This window comes from Phaseolus vulgaris, chromosome 1 (assembly GCF_000499845.2).
Source record: "Phaseolus vulgaris cultivar G19833 chromosome 1, P. vulgaris v2.0, whole genome shotgun sequence".
In the NCBI taxonomy this organism is placed as follows: Eukaryota; Viridiplantae; Streptophyta; class Magnoliopsida; order Fabales; family Fabaceae; genus Phaseolus; species Phaseolus vulgaris.
This window is the reverse complement of record NC_023759.2, coordinates 7,619,171-7,637,362: the sequence shown is the minus strand read 5'-3', so window position 1 is coordinate 7,637,362 and position 18,192 is coordinate 7,619,171. Positions and strand designations below refer to the sequence as shown.

At 32.5% G+C, this 18,192-nt stretch overlaps 2 protein-coding genes across 11 annotated transcripts in view; one reads left to right on the top strand and one right to left on the bottom strand.

Moving 5' to 3' along the window:
• Window positions 1–2,720: 2,720 nt before the first annotated feature.
• LOC137813439 (lachrymatory-factor synthase-like) lies at window positions 2,721–3,650 on the bottom strand. The gene has a single exon (XM_068615692.1). It carries the CDS (start codon window positions 3,313–3,315, stop codon window positions 2,824–2,826), a length of 492 nt encoding a protein of 163 aa, XP_068471793.1. The 5' UTR covers window positions 3,316–3,650; the 3' UTR covers window positions 2,721–2,823.
• Window positions 3,651–7,865: 4,215 nt separating this feature from the next.
• LOC137813437 (uncharacterized) overlaps window positions 7,866–18,192 on the top strand; it is a 28,804-nt gene continuing 18,477 nt past the window's right edge. For 4 of the 10 annotated variants that reach the window (XR_011081427.1, XM_068615686.1, XM_068615684.1 and 1 more), the window contains exons 1-8: window positions 7,866–8,073; window positions 8,988–9,013; window positions 9,162–9,346; window positions 9,437–9,522; window positions 16,056–16,210; window positions 16,674–16,738; window positions 16,865–17,059; window positions 17,216–17,270. Coding sequence is in view for 7 of the 10 variants with exons in the window: in XM_068615686.1 (XP_068471787.1) it covers window positions 9,243–9,346; window positions 9,437–9,522; window positions 16,056–16,210; window positions 16,674–16,738; window positions 16,865–17,059; window positions 17,216–17,270 (660 nt within the window). In the remaining 3 variants the exon portion in view is untranslated. The remainder of the gene's footprint in view (window positions 8,074–8,987; window positions 9,014–9,161; window positions 9,347–9,436; window positions 9,523–16,055; window positions 16,211–16,673; window positions 16,739–16,864; window positions 17,060–17,215; window positions 17,271–18,192) is intronic. The other 6 variants (XR_011081429.1, XM_068615688.1, XR_011081428.1 and 3 more) reach the window with 4 other exon arrangements.

Below are 18,192 nucleotides of genomic sequence, written 5' to 3'. Positions count from 1 at the left end.
GACACTTCGATGTAACTTTTCAATAAATAAAAAAAATACTCATCTTATATTTCTAAAAAGTTGTTCAAAGGGTTACATAAATCAAATGACATCCTAGTAAGCATCGGTGTCAAATGAATATATAAATGTGCTCTTGTAATGATTCTCTAGTGTAATGTGAATTTACATATGGCTTAAGAATCCACCTAAAAAAATAAGAATAGGATTTACTTACAAGTCTCTCAAAAAACTAATCAATGAATACAAGAGAAAAGTCCTCCTTCTGATTTGTCAGATAAGTCACTTATAATTTATGCAAACACTCCAACTATTTTATACCCTAATTAGGATCAAAATCATTATTTTGACTCTTCAATATTTTAATTTTCATACAAATCACCCATGAAGGACTAACTCACTAGTCATCTTGAACGAAAAGATTGGTGTAGACAGTGCTTAAGGATAACAATAGATCATGATAGATATGGATAGTGCCTACCTATTATTTCCAAATAAATTTGTATCATTATTCGCTCCACTACCAGTTGGGTAGCCCCCACAAAAAATACCAAGAGATTTTTTTTATACTTGTGACTATCCATGAATACCTACAAATATTTTTTTTCCAAAATATAAACTCAATAAAAAAATATTTTTAAATTATAATTCAAATAAAATGGCACAATAAAATGTTAATGCAAATAAATTTGGATTTTCTTAAAAATAAATTAAAAAATTAAAGTGAGTTGCATCCAAAGTATAAGTTTTAAAAATATTTTTTAAAATAACTTCAATTTCATAAGTATAAATAAAAATAAAATTATATAAAATCAAATTCTAAATAATTCTTCAATGGTTAATATTTTTCTTGCAAATAACTTTTATTTTGATCACTTAATTCTATAAAAGAAAAATATTCAAAATAAAATTCACTATCCAACCCATAAACAAGTGGGTAATTAATATATATATATATATATATATATATATATATATATATATATATATATATATATATATATATATATATATATATCAATTACTTAAAAGTATTAAGATATTCATTTAATATCCATTAGAGATTTTACTCATGATACGAATTGTTTTGTCATCTTTAGAAATGTTGATGTTTTTGTAACCAATAAAAAAAACAACAAGATAACATTAATATCATGAGACAAAATATATATTATAGTGAATATAGTGATTATTACATAATTTATTTTCACTTTTTAACTTTTTCTTCAAATAGTTCAAATTGAATTTTTCATTACAACCTTGTAATATTTTGGCACCATGATTAAACTTATTGGATATTACGTTAAAATTGTTGAATGTTATTGGTTTATGTTTGCGTGTAATTTGGATAACTAATTAGATATCAATTTAGAAATTAATTTATAAATTTTATTATTAATAGAAACTAATTTAGAAATAATTTTTGTAGTCTCTAAAATAATATTTAATTTAGTCAATATATATTGACTAAAAATAATAATTAATTAATATATATATTAATTATTTTTTTATATCTTAAATTAAAATATAAATAGGTTTAAATTCAATACTTAAATTATAGTCCATAAAAATATATTTTGAATTTAAGTTGTATAAATTTTAAATAATATTAATAATGCAAGTTGATTGAAGTAGAAAAGTAAATATTTTTAAGATATTGTGAGATCCATGAATAATGTGGGTCATCACACTGTATATCAATTTAAATAAAATATTTTATGTAAACAACTTTCTTATATATAGTTTAAATTTTAGAATAATTATATTAGATTATTAGGTTTACAAATTATTTCCGTATGCCTATGTTTGAATGTTTCAACGTTATGCTTAATTATTTTAATGTTATATATGAAAGCTTTTTTTGTTATGTTTGGATATTTTTAATATTATGTTTAAGTAACTTAACAATGAAATCTTAATTTTCATGAAAAACAAATGAATTTTTTATTAAAACGAAATATCATATCCAAACACGCAAATATGTAAAAAGAGTACTAATATATAAATTAATATTTAATAAATAATATGTGAATGAACATAAAAATTACACGTTAAAAATTAGTTTTTGGTTATAATTAAATAAATACGGATTACATACACTAAAGTAGATATAGCAAATACAATAATAAAAATTCATTTTTTGTAGGTTGTTGATATAAACAACATAAAAATCAAATTACCTCCTCTTATTTAATAAATAAAATTTATAATAACTTTTAAATTGATATTTTTTTATTAATTTATCATTTATAGACTTTGTACACAAAATACAAGTAACAATATGATGAGGATTACGATTATGACAATTATTTCTTCATGGAGGGAATCGATAATCCACTATTAAAGGTGAGAAAACTTTAAATTATGTATGAAGTTAAGCTATTTTAGATTGGTTGATCATTATAATTTATGCTTATGTAATTTAGAATTTATTTTTAAATATAAAATTGTGTACTTGAAAAAGTATTACATTCTTGAATAATTTGAATTTTTCTCATCTAGTAGAGATGAAAAAGTTATATATTTTTTTATAAAGTTATTGATAAACTAATAACAATTATTAATTTTTTTTTCTATTTTGATAAACTTCTTTATAACTATTAAAAAGTTGATTAAGTCAATTTCATAAAAACGGCTGTTGAGAGGAAGTTTGCATCTAATTATATAATGAAATGTAACGCGGGATATCCAACAAACTGAGACAAAATTCTCCAATCATACTAAAAAAAACAAAATCTAGATAATATTTAATGGATGTGAATTACCTAAAGCATTTAATATAAAAAGTAATAATTTAGTAAATAGAAAAAAAAAACACAGATTTGATTAACTTTGAATTTCTTCCTCCATCTTGTGGGCCATAAGCTGAAGGCCCACATGGTACTTGAGAACCAGTTCCTGAAGGTCCAAGCCTTGAACAGGGTCAACGGCGAAGGACCATTCCAACATGCATCCATTTGAGTCATCATCATCGCTCAGGACCTTCATCGTAGACTCATACGAACCGAACCCAATGTTGCTGTCCACTATCTCATACTCGAGCCTCAAGTCAACATCATCGACGGCTACCAGCCTCTCCTTGGACCAGCTCACAGTGGCTGGGCCGTTGGATGGGATGGAGGACCCGGCGCAGTATCTTATGCAGCCAGGATCACCGTTGGATCCGTGAATCCCGTAGCAGGTGGCGAGTGTGGGGAAGCGCTTGTGGAGATTGAAGAAGTCCTTCACCAGAGGCCATGCTTGTGCTTTGGTGACGTTTCGCAACCTTGCTGAAACCTTGCCTTCCCATCTTTGACGATGATCGGAATCTTGCTCCATTTCGATGGAAAACGTCAAAGCCAAGAGCAGAAAAAGAAGAGCTACGAGATTATGGGAATCGTGCTCTCTGCGATCTCCTCGTTGTCATTGACGGTGTGATTGTGGTTTCGATTGATTTTGTTTTGGTGGAGTTAGGGTTAGCTTTTGTCACCTATGGTTGGTTTTATGAACGAGAATAGGTATAATACCATAGCCCCCTATGGCTGCAGATGTACATTCTGATTCTAAGGCTCATGGTGGTGGGTGTGGAGGTTTTTTCACCAAAATGTTCAATTTGGGTAATTCTTTTTATTACTGGATTGATTAAGTTTTCATGGTACAACTACGAAATTGTGAAAAAAAATACAAATTTTACACTTTTTTTTTATTATTTTTACTTATATATTACAATTCTTCTAATAATAAAATATCATATTTAGTTAATAAAAAAATTGAAAAAAGAATAATATTATTGATTGGCAAATAGAAGTATGGAAAAATTAAAATGCCAAAAAACCAACTTTAATGTTGGTCAATTTTAATAACAGTCATGCAAAGATAATCATATATCAGATGTTGTAATTGGAATAACAAACCAAGTTGATTCCTCACACAAGGTTATGAGTAATAAGTCATTGTTATGACTTACCTTTGCATTAAGATGGAACAATTCACCATTGTCTCACTTTCGCGCTTTGCGATCATTGAATCTTATGGATGACTGAATAAGGTTAAAAAACATGAAATCACCTTCCGATCTCATTCATGCCCTATGGACAATCAATGGTGGTTTCACTATTGAGCATTATGTACACTACTAAACCCAATGAAATTGAATATAAAAGAGAGACATGCATCTATAAACAACAATAACTTCAAAAATATCACAATGTCATCCAATCCCAACAAAATAGATTTAACAACTCATAATAAAGTCTTACAGTACAGAGCAGGATGAAAAGCTAAATTACCAAAAAAACATGTATCCTTGAATGTTGTGGCCAACTTGGCTTCTAGATTCCATTCTCTAGAGATTTATTTTCAGTTCTTCTGAGGCTTTAGTTTTCTTGACCTAATTAGATTCTGAAGTTAGACTTTCTAAGTCTAAATCAACACAAATCTCCTTATCTAAGTCTCTATAAAGATCTCACTTGATCCTTCTAACCTTACTTCTCTTTGATGTTTGGTACTCTTTGGTACCTCTTAATGTCTCTCGATGCTTCTTGGTGTCTCTCGATGCTTTGGACGTTACCCAATGTCTCTATTTATAAATGTTAGAGTTGGGATTGAAAGTGGTCCAAGGAGATTGGTGATTTGCTCAATCCACTCAGCGAATTCGCTTTCTTCATCCTTAAGCACTCTTTTCGGGCTTCAATCTTCATTTCTTGGACTTCTTATGATTTCAAAGTCAGGGATTGGCTCCAGTTCATGTTAATCCTTTCCAAATCTTAATGATGAGGTAGATTAGGCTTGACTTTGACTCCAAATGAAATCCTTTTGATCCTAACTTGATTAAATTTGGCTTGAGCCCTTCCTGAGCGAATTTTGGTTTTCTTCATGGTGAAGTATTTTTTTTTCACTCAACCCTCTACCATTCACTTAATGCTTTTTTCTCTGAAATCTTTTGATATTCTAGCCTCAATTTGCTCAGCGAATGGGGATATGCTTAGCGTTTTAGAGATTTTCATTTTGCTGAGTCATTCCCCAGGCGCTGGGCAAATTAGCTTTCATGTCCATCATTGTTTTGCTTGTTTTTCTGCACTTTTCTACACAATTATCTGTGATTTCCTTCTTCTCTTCATGCTTTTTATGTGCAACTATGGTTGAAGTGATTGACATGCTTTCTTGCTGATAATTGTACAAATTCTTCCTGTTTTACATGCTTTTTTAACTATGAATTTTGTTACAATTAGGCACTTATCAACAAGGAATTTGAGCATCGAACGTGATATTATATCTTTTAACTATATGGTACAATTTTATCATTATATATTGTCCTCAACCTATATTACATAATTACTACTTACATGGTATTTTATATCATATCTATTACATCACTCTTAATAATTTTACAATACATTTTTACATCATATGTTTTTCTTTAGTAATATTTTTTATTATGGGGAGGAAACAAGTTGATCAAAGGGTTGATGTGTACAACATGTGGCATGAAGAAAGTGACCACAATAGGTTCATTCAAAACCTATGGAGTAACCAAATATGAAGTAAAGGTTAATATTGTATAACCCATTCCTCGAAATGTGACAAAATTGTTAACTAGATTAATACTCCAATCCATTCCAAGAAAGTAAGCAGAGGTAATTGCACTGAAATGATTTAAACTGTTTGGAGCATCCATCCATAATTCTACAATATCTGTAATGATTTAGATGTTGTTTATATACAAACAAAATGAAATGAGAAAGTGAGACATATATGATGAAAATATAATATCAAAATCAATAAATAAATAAAATTCAGATTCTTAGAAAGATTTGGAGAAAATACTTAAGAATAATGTTAAGAGAACTCTTGGAATAACATTTGTAATAAATAGTTAGGATAAATGAGCATTCTCAACACCACCTTCTAATAATACAATATAATAACTTTTACTCATTTAATCACCAAAGACCTAATCTTCCATCCCAAGTATTCCAAGTAGATACATCATGATCATGTGACCCATGTATATAGTATGAAAATATAATCAAAATATAACAATACCCATGAATAAACTAGTATTGTAGTTAATAAAAAAATACTTTAAGAGAATAAGGTTAGAGACACCTCACCAAAAAAATTAAACAGATAAATAAGAACATATATATCCTTTCCCTTACAAAATATTTGGATAGCAAAGACTTTTAACCATTTGAATAAGTTTTTCTCCCTATATTTTTCTCTCTCTCTTTGTGTGCTTTGTTTAAGATCATAGCTCATGCTCTCTTTTTATAGTGAATTTTGTAATCATTATCTCTAGTTTCATTTAAACCTTTTAGTTGGAATCTAAGTATATTCTAATTTGTAAGAGATAAGATGACTTGGTAGAAGATAAGAAGGTAACTACTACGTAGACTTGAGTCTTCTTCCGTCAATTTTTTTGTCCTATCTGCAACATTTATTGTAAGCATATTTTTTACTCTTTCCATGCTTATTTCTTCTTTAATGAAATAAACCCTTCCTATTATAACTATTATATATGTATGCGTGTATATACTTTATTATTTCGCTGAGATTCTAGAAGGTCTATAACCTACTAAATGGTAGTACTAGACTATCAAGGCATCTAAAAGGTGATAAGTGCAAAATTGTAGTAAAATTCATAGATAATTAGACATGTAAATTGTGTAGAAAATGTATAAAAATTAGTGAAAACATGCTAATAATCCTCCAACTCTAGCTGCACATGAAGACAAAGAGGAAAAGAAGAAATTTTAGAATTATTACAGACAAATGCAAAAAAAAAATAAAAAAATCAAACAAGGATGGAGAAAAAGAGCCAATTCGCCCAACGCATGAAGAATGACTCAACGAATTGAGTGTACTTTATTATGAGTTACTAAATCTACCCTGTTGAGATGAAATGGCAATGTGATATTTTTGGAGTTATTGTTGTTTATAGATGTATGTTTCTATTTGAAATTCAAATTTCTTGGTCTGGTAGTATGCTTAATGTTCAATGGTGAGGAATGACCATTGATTGTCCATAGGCGAGTTCATATATCTGAACCCTATTCAGTCAGCCATAAGATTCAATGGTCGCAAATCATGAAGTTGAGACTATGGTGAACTATTCTATCTTAATGCACAAGTAAGACATAATAATGACTACACTTTTAGATAACATTGCGAGAGAAATGAATTTGGTTTGACCACAAGAAACAAATAGTTTGAATAAATATTGCATTTATAAGTAATAATAACAAAAAAAATTCACAAAGCTATTTCAATCTCAATATATGTGCTATATATTATTACTTCCTTGCTTCTGTTATAGATATATTATAATTTTCTATATTTTAAAAAATATTATACGTATGAATATATATATATATATATATATATATATATTTATCTATTTATCTTAGGTTGCTAGATGTAACAAGTTTAACCTCTCCAAACCAAATTGGAAAAAAAATAACATTTAGCATATATTGTATTGCTCAAATGTTAATATTTTTCAAATTTAAATTTAATTTAAAAACCAATTGAAAGAAAATATAATTTTTACCATCTCTAAGTTCTTTTTTCCTATCTCTCTATTTTTACGCTTGTTTTTTTTCTTGATAATTTATCACTTTCAATTTATTATTTATATTTCCAAATTAAATTTTTAATTTTTAAAATACGTCATTAAATAGAAATAATATTCTATTATGATATATAAAAATCTAAATACTTTATGTGTTAAAATATTTATTCATCATAAATCTTAATTAGAATATAAATTATGTACTTATAAAAAATGTATAATATAAATTTATTTCTATAAAAATAAAATTTATATTAAATATTAGTTACCTTAAAAATTATTCCATTGTGAACTTTGTGTAATGAAATAATAATAGTTTTTCCAGGTCAAATTGTCCTAAGTTCAAAATGCAACAATAACAGTCCCTGGCGCAAACCAATCAAAACGTGGAAAGACGTTGTGCATAGCCTTCCAATAACGAACAATCCTTCACACAGATACGAACCCCCGCGCGCTTCTTCTTCCTCTCCTACCCGTCTTTCGTTCTACTTCTCTTTGTAGCAACCGAATCATCCTTCACACAGGTACGAATCCTAGCGGTTCCCAATTTCAGGTTTCGCTTACAATTTTTGTTTACATCTTCTTACCGTCGTTCATTTCATTGCCTTGTGCTTCTGATTTCCCCCAACATTTTTCTTTTCGCCGAAGCATCATTTTCGGATTTTTAGTGCCTGCTAATTTACATGCATGCAATTTTGTGCCTTAACTGCGCAATTATTCACCATATTAGTTGTTTATGTTCCTTTGAAAAATTTAGTTTTTGTAATATCGAATCATTCGTTAAGGTAAGGTGTATTGGTTATATAGGAAAATCATCTTAACATAAAGTTGACCTTATTTCATCTTCATATAACGTGAGTTTATTTATTTGTTTCCATGATTCTGGGTTTTTTAGATTATGCAGACACTTTTTTCTTAAGTCATATTAGGATTACTGCCATGACACGAACACCTTAATGTATGCTTGGTCACCACGTAATAGTGGGATGATCTACACAAGGCCCACAAGAGCAATTACTAAGCCCTAATGGTTAAGGGACTATATTTAACTGGATTAGGAGCTGTCCTCTCTGTCACGTAGGAATATTTGCTGTTTAGATAGTAACTAGGCGTCTGAAATGTTCTTTCAGTGTATATGCAAGGTCTGTATAAGACAATTTTGTAATAATAAAAGGACAGAAGAAAGTTATCTTTTGTTCTAGTTGGTTTTCATTTTTTTTCCCTTGTGAACCTAGAGTACTATATCGCTTCCCAAGAAACAAGTGACTGTGATGTCACTTAAATACACGGTTTATTCTAATTGTTTATGATGCACATTTTGTGTGCGTGTAGTGCGATTGTGCTGCAATTGCTTCTCACAAAAGCTGGCTATTATCGTTGTCTTTTTTATGTTACAATCTCACTTGTGACTGTGTCCTGTTGTTGTTCTTATTTGCAGTTGACCGTGGAGGGTGCTGACTGACAGTGAGTCTTTCGCTTTATCATCCAGCGTTTCATTTTAGCAAATGATTTATTTGCTTAAGAATTTGCAATATGTAACATATATGATATGATAAAAACTGAAGGGAGACGCTTGGATTTGCTACTTAACGGCCATAGTGTGTTATTATAGGTTATTGTTGGACATAACTAGGATTATTTGTTGGTGTGAAAAATATATAGAAGCTGGCCAATAGAGAGGATTCCTGATGTAATGCCACACTCTTTTAAGGTCAGGCCGGTGGCTATGTTGGAAGCTGTACAGGAGATTGCCATCTACATTCATAGGTTTCACAATCTTGACCTTTTCCAGCAGGGGTATACATCAATTTCTGTTTTCTTCTTTCAAGTGTTGTTATGAAGTCTCCTTTGTTACACTAATTTACATGCATATTTTGTGTTACATAGATGGTATCAGATTAAAATTACTATGAGATGGGAGGATGATGAAGATATATGTTTTGGAATCCCAGCTAGAGTTGTTCAATATGAAGGTAGCTTTTTTCAAAATTATGCTCTATATATATTTGACTCATGTGTTTGAGGAAACTGGCTATGTATCTATAGTACTAAGCCACATATTCGGTTAAATTTTGCCCATAATTTAATGTGTTGATAAGTGGTGTAAATGCTATTAATACAATCATTTAATTGTGCTGCCATTTCATTGGAGAAAGGATCCTCACCCCAAAAATTACCATGTCATTTGCAACATGGGTATCTTGCATATTTAACAAGCTTAATGTGTATGACATGTATAGATCAGCTTGAGGGGGAGTCTTGATACATGCAAATTTCCTTTATTATATGTTGTTACTTGAATAGTAATAGTAATTGTTTGCAATAAACACATCCATTCCAGTTTCTCTATAGTTTAAGAAATCCTGAAAATTGAGGGAACCAATTTTGTAATACATTCAATGTTGTTAGATGTAACCCATACTTTTTGTATGTTTCTTATCTATAAATACATAACCCTATGTGTTCATTATACACAAGGGTTTAGTCCTATACCACTTAGTTGAAAGAAATAGATGAAATATATTTCTAAGATGTCTTTACAAATGTGATTACAGTCTCAATTTATAGACTGTTTACAATCTAATTAAGGAAAGAAATAATAGGTAATGAAAGCAAGAAATAATAGGTGATCAAAGGTACACAAATCAGAGCAAATCACTAAAAGATATCAAATATGTCATAATAAATAGAGAATGAAATCTGCACTTAAATACGGAATAATTATCTCCTAATTATGCAACACTCCCCCTCAAGTTGGTGAATGTATATCTATCATTCCCAACTTGCAAGTAAGATCTTTGAACTATTTTGTGGCAAGTCCCTTAGTAACATATCTGCCAATTGGAGTCTTGAAGGGATGTGCTCGGTGGCTATAAGACCATTATCCAATTTCTCCTTAATGAAATGTCGGTCTATCTCTACGTGCTTTGTTCGGTCATGTTGGACTGGATTGTGTGCAATACTGATGGCGGACTTATTATCACACACCAAACCTATAGAAGCTTCATATTTTATTTTGAGATCATCGAGTATGATCTTCATCCATAATAGTTCACAAACCCCTTGAGCCATGACTCTAAATTCTGCTTCCACACTTGATCTTGCAACTACATTTTGTTTCTTGCTCCTTCAAGTCACCAGATTTTCACCCAGGAACATGCAATAACCTGTGGTGGATCTCCTATCAACAATTGATCTTGCATAGTCAACATCTGTATATATTTTCATGGATAAGTTTTCCCCTTTTTTGAATAACAATCCTTTCCTTGGAGAGACTTTTAAGCACTGAATAATTCTATTTACTGCTTGCAAGTGTCTTTTTCTTGGATCATGCATGAATTGCCTAACCACACTAACTGCGTAAGCTATGTCTGGTGTAGTGTGTGATAGATAAATAAGTTTTCTCACAAGTCTTTGATATTGTGTCTTCTCCACCTTTGGATTTTTCTCATCATTCCCAATCCTATGATTTTGTTCTATTGGCACTTCAGTGGTCTTGCAACCCAACTTACCAGTCTCTTTGAGGAGATTAAGGATGTATTTTCTTTGAGAAATAAAGATGCCCTGTCTAGAGTAAGCAACCTCTATCCCAAGGAAGTACTTCAGCTTCCCAAGATCCTTCATCTCAAATCGAGCAACCAGTCTCTCCCTCAAAGTTTGTTTTTCAATCTCATCATCACCTGTAATAATCATATCATCTACATAGACCAAAAGTAAAGTGAGTTTACCATTCTGAGAATGTTTTATAAACAGAGTATGGTCACCTTGGCTTTGTCGGTACCCCAAAGATACCATAAGTTGAGTAAACCTTCCAAACCAAGCACGAGGTGATTGTTTAAGACCATATAGGGTCTTCTTAAGTTTGCACACCTTATTCCCTTCATTAATAGCACTATAACCAGGTGAAATCTCCGTGTATACTTCTTCCTCTAAGCTTCCATGCAAGAAGGCATTTTTAACATGAAATTTATGCATCTTCCAACTAAAGTGCGTTGTCAAGGAGAGAATAATTCTGATTGTATTCATTTTTGCCACTGGAGCAAAAGTCTCCTCATAATCGATCCCATGGGTGTCAGTGTATCCTTTTGCAACCAACCTTGCCTCATATCGATCCAATGTGCCATCAGACTGATACTTAACCGTATATATCCACCGACAACCCACTACCTTCTTATCCTTTGGTTTCTCTACAATCTCCCAAGTCTCATTCTTTTCTAATGCCCTCATTTCTTCATTCATGGCTCGAACCCAGTTCTCACCTTTTAAGGCTTCGTGTACTGATGTAGGGATTCTGATAGAATCAATAGCTGAAAGAAAACTCTAGTGCTGCATAGAAAGTTTTTCTGTAGACATAAATTGGGATATAGGATATTTGGTACAAGATCTTTTTCCTTTTCTCAAGGCAATAGGTAAATCATCTAGGTTATTTTCATTTAAGGTGTCCTCAAGAGTCTCACAAGTATGAGTACTTACCTCCAGTTCGGACAATTGAAGTTGCTGTTCGACCAGGACGGGTTCTTGTTGCCTTTGCTGATATTGTTTTCCAAAGTGTTTGTCCTCATTATTCTTCTCTGGAGTAGGGTCTTTGTCATTCTCGCTAAGAATGGAATCCTGCAATAAAGGAAAATGTGGCAACTCAAGGTTCTCAGCTTCTTCTTGAATACACTCCCCTTAAAGCTGAGAAGAACTAGTAAAGAAAGACTTTGTTTCATGGAAGGTGACATCCTTAGAAATATAAACTTTACGACTCTGAGGGTAATAAAATTTGTACTCCTTTTTGTGGGGGGCATAACCGATGAATACACATTTAATGGCACGAGGATCTAACTTACCCCGATAAGGACTATGAACATGGAAAAAAACAAGACAACGAAAGCACGAGTCTGAAGACTAGTCATAATAGGAATAGAAGGATAGAATGTGATCATAAGCTAAAGAGGGCTAACACCCTTTAGAACCCGAGAGGGTAATCTATTGATCAAATAAGTGGTGGTCAGGACTGCTTCCCCCCCAATAAGAACTAGGAACAGACGTTTGGAAAAGTAAAGCTCTAGTAACCTCAAGGAGATGACGATTTTTTTTCCAGCAACCCCATTTTGTTGAGGAGCGTCCACACAAGTTAATTCACGAACAACTCCATTTTCCTTAAGGAACTTGGAAAGGTTTTGGTTCACATATTTTCTTCTATTATTAGAACGCAATCTCTTAATTGGACTTTCAAATTGTGTTTGAACCATTCGGTAAAAATTTACAAACAAGTGAAAAAATTTCAGACTTATTTTTTATGAGGAATATCCCGGTAACTCGAGTACAATCATCAATAAATGAAACAAACCATTTTGCACCCAAGATATTACAAATAGGTGAAGGTCCCTATACATTTGAATGAATAAGATCAAAAGGTTTAGAATTTATATTATTATTTGGAGTAAAAGTTGTTCTACCGTGTTTAGCAAACTGACAAACATCATAATGAAAAGACTCAACCGATAATTTTGTAAATAAAACAGGAAATAAGGACTTTAGGGTACTAAAAGGAGGATGACCAAGACGTTTGTGTTGAAGCCATATCTGAGAAGATGACCAAGATTCAGTTCCTTGCTGAAGATTAGAAGTGTGTGCTTCTAGTCCAACACACTTTTTATTTTTCTTTCTACTGTAAGTAATATAACTCGCCCTGCTCTTTAGTCAATCCAATTGTTCTCCCCGTGACAAGATCCTGGAAAACACAATGGGAATTAAAAAATGTCTCTGCACAATTTAAATATTGGGTAATCTTATGAATAGACAAGAGGTTATTAAATAGGTTGGGAACATGAAGCACATTTTTTAAAGGAAAGAAAGGTTGAAGGTGGATGTTACCACGACGAGTAATGGGGGTATTGGAACCATTAGCAACAATAATATGTTGGTTATAAGATAAGGTATTGTAGGATGAAAAATAAGAGGAATGAGGTGTCATATGATCAGTAGCACCAGAGTCTATAATCCAGATATTCTCAGTACTAGAAGCATTAAATGATAAGAAACTAGAACTCTTATCACTCATGGTTAAAGAACAAGAGCTAGTCTTACTAAGAGAGTTCATGAGAGCTCATTAACGTTCCAATTCTTCTTTGCTGAGTGACGGGACCTCCTTTGCTATTTGAGTTTCAGAGTCAGATGATGCTTGATTAACATGCCTTTGTATGGTACCTTTGAATCCTCCAGTATGTTCCAAGACCTTCTCTTTTCCATGAAGTTTGAAGCACCTTTCCTTAGTATTCTTACATTAGCTGCACTAGCGATCATCACGATTAGCCTTTATGGGAGGCTTTTCAAATGAAGAAAATGGACCTCTTATAGGGCCCTTGCCAGTAGCCAGGGCTGAATTATCAATTGAGTTGCTAGCAGCCAAAGCTGAACTATAAACGGAGTTGCCCCCAACCAACATTACTGACCTCCGAGTTTCTTCCTCTCGTACAATGTGAAAAACTTCCGAGAGTGAAAGGAGTTTTTTCTTACCCAAGATTTGAATCCTAATTGGATCAAATTCAGAATTCAATCCAGAAAGAAATTTCAATATTCACATCCTTTCAAGGAATTGTGCTAGTGCGATAGAGTCATCTATGCACTCAATTTTCAAATTTTGGTATTGATCTAATTCGATCCATAAACCATTCAACATACCGTAGTAGCTTGTTACTGACAGGCTCCCTTGGCTGGAATGGAAGACTTTGTTTTCTATCTTGTAACAAGCTGCAGTATCTTTCTTCATAGAGTATGTTTGACAAAGGTTTTCCCAAATCTCCTTAGCAGTGGAGAAGAACATACAATTTCGGCTAATCTCTGGTGTCATAGAATTCCATAACCAGGTCATGATAAAAGAGTCTTCATCGTCCCAATCTTCATATTTAGAATTGGTTTTGGCTGGAGGGTTCCCTTCTAGGCTATTCAATTTCTTCCTTCCCTTGAGAGTAGCACAAACCAACTGGGCCCATTTCAGGTAGTTGTTTCCATCGAGATGATAGTTGCAAAGCAACACCTGCAAATCATTGGAGCTAAGAGGGGTTGTATTTTTAGCCGACATTGGTAAGAGTTGACAACAATAAGACAAAACCGATTGGGCTTTGCAAGAAAAAACTGGTGGTGGTTATGTTTGGAAAAAAACGCTGGAAAAATTTTCTGGCAGTGGCAGTCAACATCGATCAATGGTGGTCGGCGACGGTAGTTGGCGGCGGTCGGCAGTGGTCGGCGGCCAGCGATGGTGGTGACGGTCAATGACACAAAGTGGTAATAGTCGACGGAGGAGAAAAAAAAATTACAGCAATGAAGGCTGTCCAAAAAAGTAATTATAGCAATGAAGGCTGCCCAGAAAAGTAATTACAACAATGAAGACGGCTAAAAAAAATTGCAGAAGCAAAGTCTCCCCGATCAGGAGCTTTGATTACGGTCTCAATTTATAGACTGTTTACAACCTAATTAAGGAAGGAAATAATAGGTAATGAAAGCAAGAAATAAAGCTGTACAAATCAAATCAGATCAAATCACTAACAAATCTGTCCTAATAAATACATAATAAAATTTGTACTTAATTACAGAATAATTCTCCTGATTATGCAACAGAAACTAAAACTGGATATCATTATCATTCATTATTGCCTGAGAACAGAGAAAGGAAACCAATATATAGACTTACGAATAAATTCCATCGGTTCAAACATAACAAGGCCCAAACAGAAAACAGAAAAACTGAAAGCAACAAATAGCAAAGCATTCGGTTGAAAAACAACCAACCAAATGTGTACATTATATAATACTAATACCCCCATTCATCTGGCCAAAACAATTTTCATGAGGCTCTAGATACTATTTAAACTATGGGAAAGAGAGAGACATTAAGTTGAAATTGTGTTTTTGAGGCACCACTAGTGCTTTATTTATATTGAAAAAAATGAAATCAATACAATAGTTAGAAAGAAATTTGATATCCTTTAATAATAAAAATATGATATAGGAATAAATAAAAGTATTCCTAATAATGTACGTAATGAAGATATTTCTGATTATAAAGGGTCTCTGCCTTATTTCAATAATTATAACAATTTCTGTAATTATATTATAAAAATAGTATACTATAAATTGTTTTGAATTTTCTTTTTACATATCCAGACAGTATTTTATTGAACAGCAATACTTTCTTTAGTGAATACCCCTAAAAGATTAAATTGCTCTCTTCAACTTTTTAATCCAAACACGTTACAGTTTAAAGTGTTATTTACTTGATATTTTACTTGCTGAAGTCGTATGTTCTTGTCTTTAATGAAAGTTCATACTTGAGGTATTTGTCATGGCTTCTTGGAAAGACATGAGATGTGGTATCTTGTTTTGTAATCCTTGAAACTACCACTCTTAATGTTTTTCTTTGTGCACCTGCATATTTCTTCTAATGAGAACTTTTGTAGAAGCAGTTCTGTATGTGCTGAAACAATATTAACTTACGAGGTAGAAATTTTCTGATTTGCAGCTCATGATCTGCGTCCTAGCAGTATATATGGTATTTGGAGGATTGATGACACGGACAACAGTTTCTCAACCCAGCCCTTTCGGATAAGATATGCTAGGCAGGACATTCATTTATGTATGATGATCTCATTCAACCTATCTCTAGATAGATTTGAGGTGATGATCTATCTCTATTTCTTCTCTTTCTATAGGGTATTGAGGGAAAGGAAATATTGGCCGATGCCAATGTTGGGTGCTCAATTATCTGTTGGGAGATCACCTAGGTCATATCACTATGTTAGGTGTTAGCGAAGTTGACATCTAATTACTCATAAATTGTTTGTGCACTCCAGCATAGATGTGTCTGCTGAGACACATGTGTCTAGTGATCTTAGCAACAAAGCACCTTGAAATGATTTTCAGTTACAATTTAGTTGATGTAAGGACCCCTTGTAATATTTAATTCATGACATGGTATTGAGCCTATATGTAAAAGTGTTCTACAGTTTGATCCTCATCACGCCTTATTGTTCTAGTACAAAAGTTAAATTGAGCACAAGGGAGGTGGGCTTTTGCAATGTGCATTCGTTTGCAATGTTCTTATCTAATTTAACTGTGTTTTTGTGGTTCTTAATTGCAGGTTTTACCTACAACAGCTGTAATTTTAAAGTTTGAGCTTATGTATGCTCCCACATTTGAAAATGGGTGAGTGATTCAAGTAGTATATTATTCACTGGGTTATTAATATGTTGCCAAAGCACATTGTTGTTCCTTTTCGATTCATCTCTCCTTAGTGAAGTCTGTACACTGACTGGAGTGCACCATCTACAGTGCTGATTTGCAAGCTTCTCTGGATGCTTACCCAGCTGCTGTCCATGAATTCCGAATTCCTCCTAAAGCTCTTCTGGGATTGCATTCATATTGTCCTGTACATTTTGATGCTTTACATGCAGTGCTGGTCGATGTCACTGTACATGTAAGTTTACTGACAGCTGCCTCTAACCAATCTGCATCGAAGGTACCCAGGTTTGTCACATTAGCTAATTTTCAGTATGAATCTTTAAGGCCTTCATTTAAAGTTTCTGTTTCTTTTGATATGCTTACTTAAGAAAATATTTAATTGGAAGTTTTTTATGCATGTTTGATTACATGGACTAACCTCTCCACATGCTTTGGTTTCAGCTTTTCTCGTGATGCTGAATTTGTTTCTGATAGAAGTTATGACTCATTGAACCAAGTATGTTCTCATTGGATGTCTCGTTTTTTAGATCACTTTTGAAGTAATGATCAATTTGCTATTTCTCAAAATACTATTGCAAATCTATCCGTGCATTCATTTATTCCCTGGGCTTCTTGAAAACTAGCGCTTGGTGCTCAATTATATTATTTGTGCCATTATTATCTCTATTAGTGACCAACTTAGCCTAGTCAAAGGTGAAAAGTTAATCTTCGTGTTGGAGATCCCACATCGACTAGAGATTAGAGTCTTTCATTGTATATAAGTGGGTGCAAACCTCAATCTCATGAGCCGATTTTATAAGGTTGAGTTAGGCTTAAAGTCTACTTCGTAACACTTCATATATACTATGCAAATGGACATGTTATATGTGGGCTATTTTCTTGTGTTATGTTCTTATATTATGACTTTATCAAGTTCTACCGTGTGCGTTGTTTCAACCTGTTTACCATGTAGATGATAGATAGTATATCTAAAAGTACCTTTCTTTTTGAGTGATTTACACTATGACTTTTATGCTGCTTCTTTTTAATAATGTAGATTATGTCCAGTTCTCAATCAATTGATTGAGTTTTATTATGCAAACTACTACTACAAGTTACAAACTGAGTATTGTTTGGAACGTGACCACTCTTGGGGCTAATAACACAAGTATTATTTGGACACAATGTCACTCTTGGCTAAAAAAGCCAGTATCATCTGGAACTTAGCCACTCCTTAACAACCAAAGTATTCTTTAGAACTCAACCACTTCTAACTAACTTACAGAGTATTGTTTAGAACACAACCACTCTCGGTTAAGACAAAGTATCGTTTGGATTGTAGTCACTCCTGGCTAAATAAACTATGTTTGTATGAAGATGTGATCAAACAGATCACAGGGGTTTGCTCACAAGAGAGTGTTAGCATCTTAATTTGTAAA

Excerpts from the sequence above, each read along its gene's own strand:
- LOC137813439 (XM_068615692.1), bottom strand. The coding sequence starts at position 3,315 with ATGGAGCAAGATTCCGATCATCGTCAAAGATGGGAAGGCAAGGTTTCA.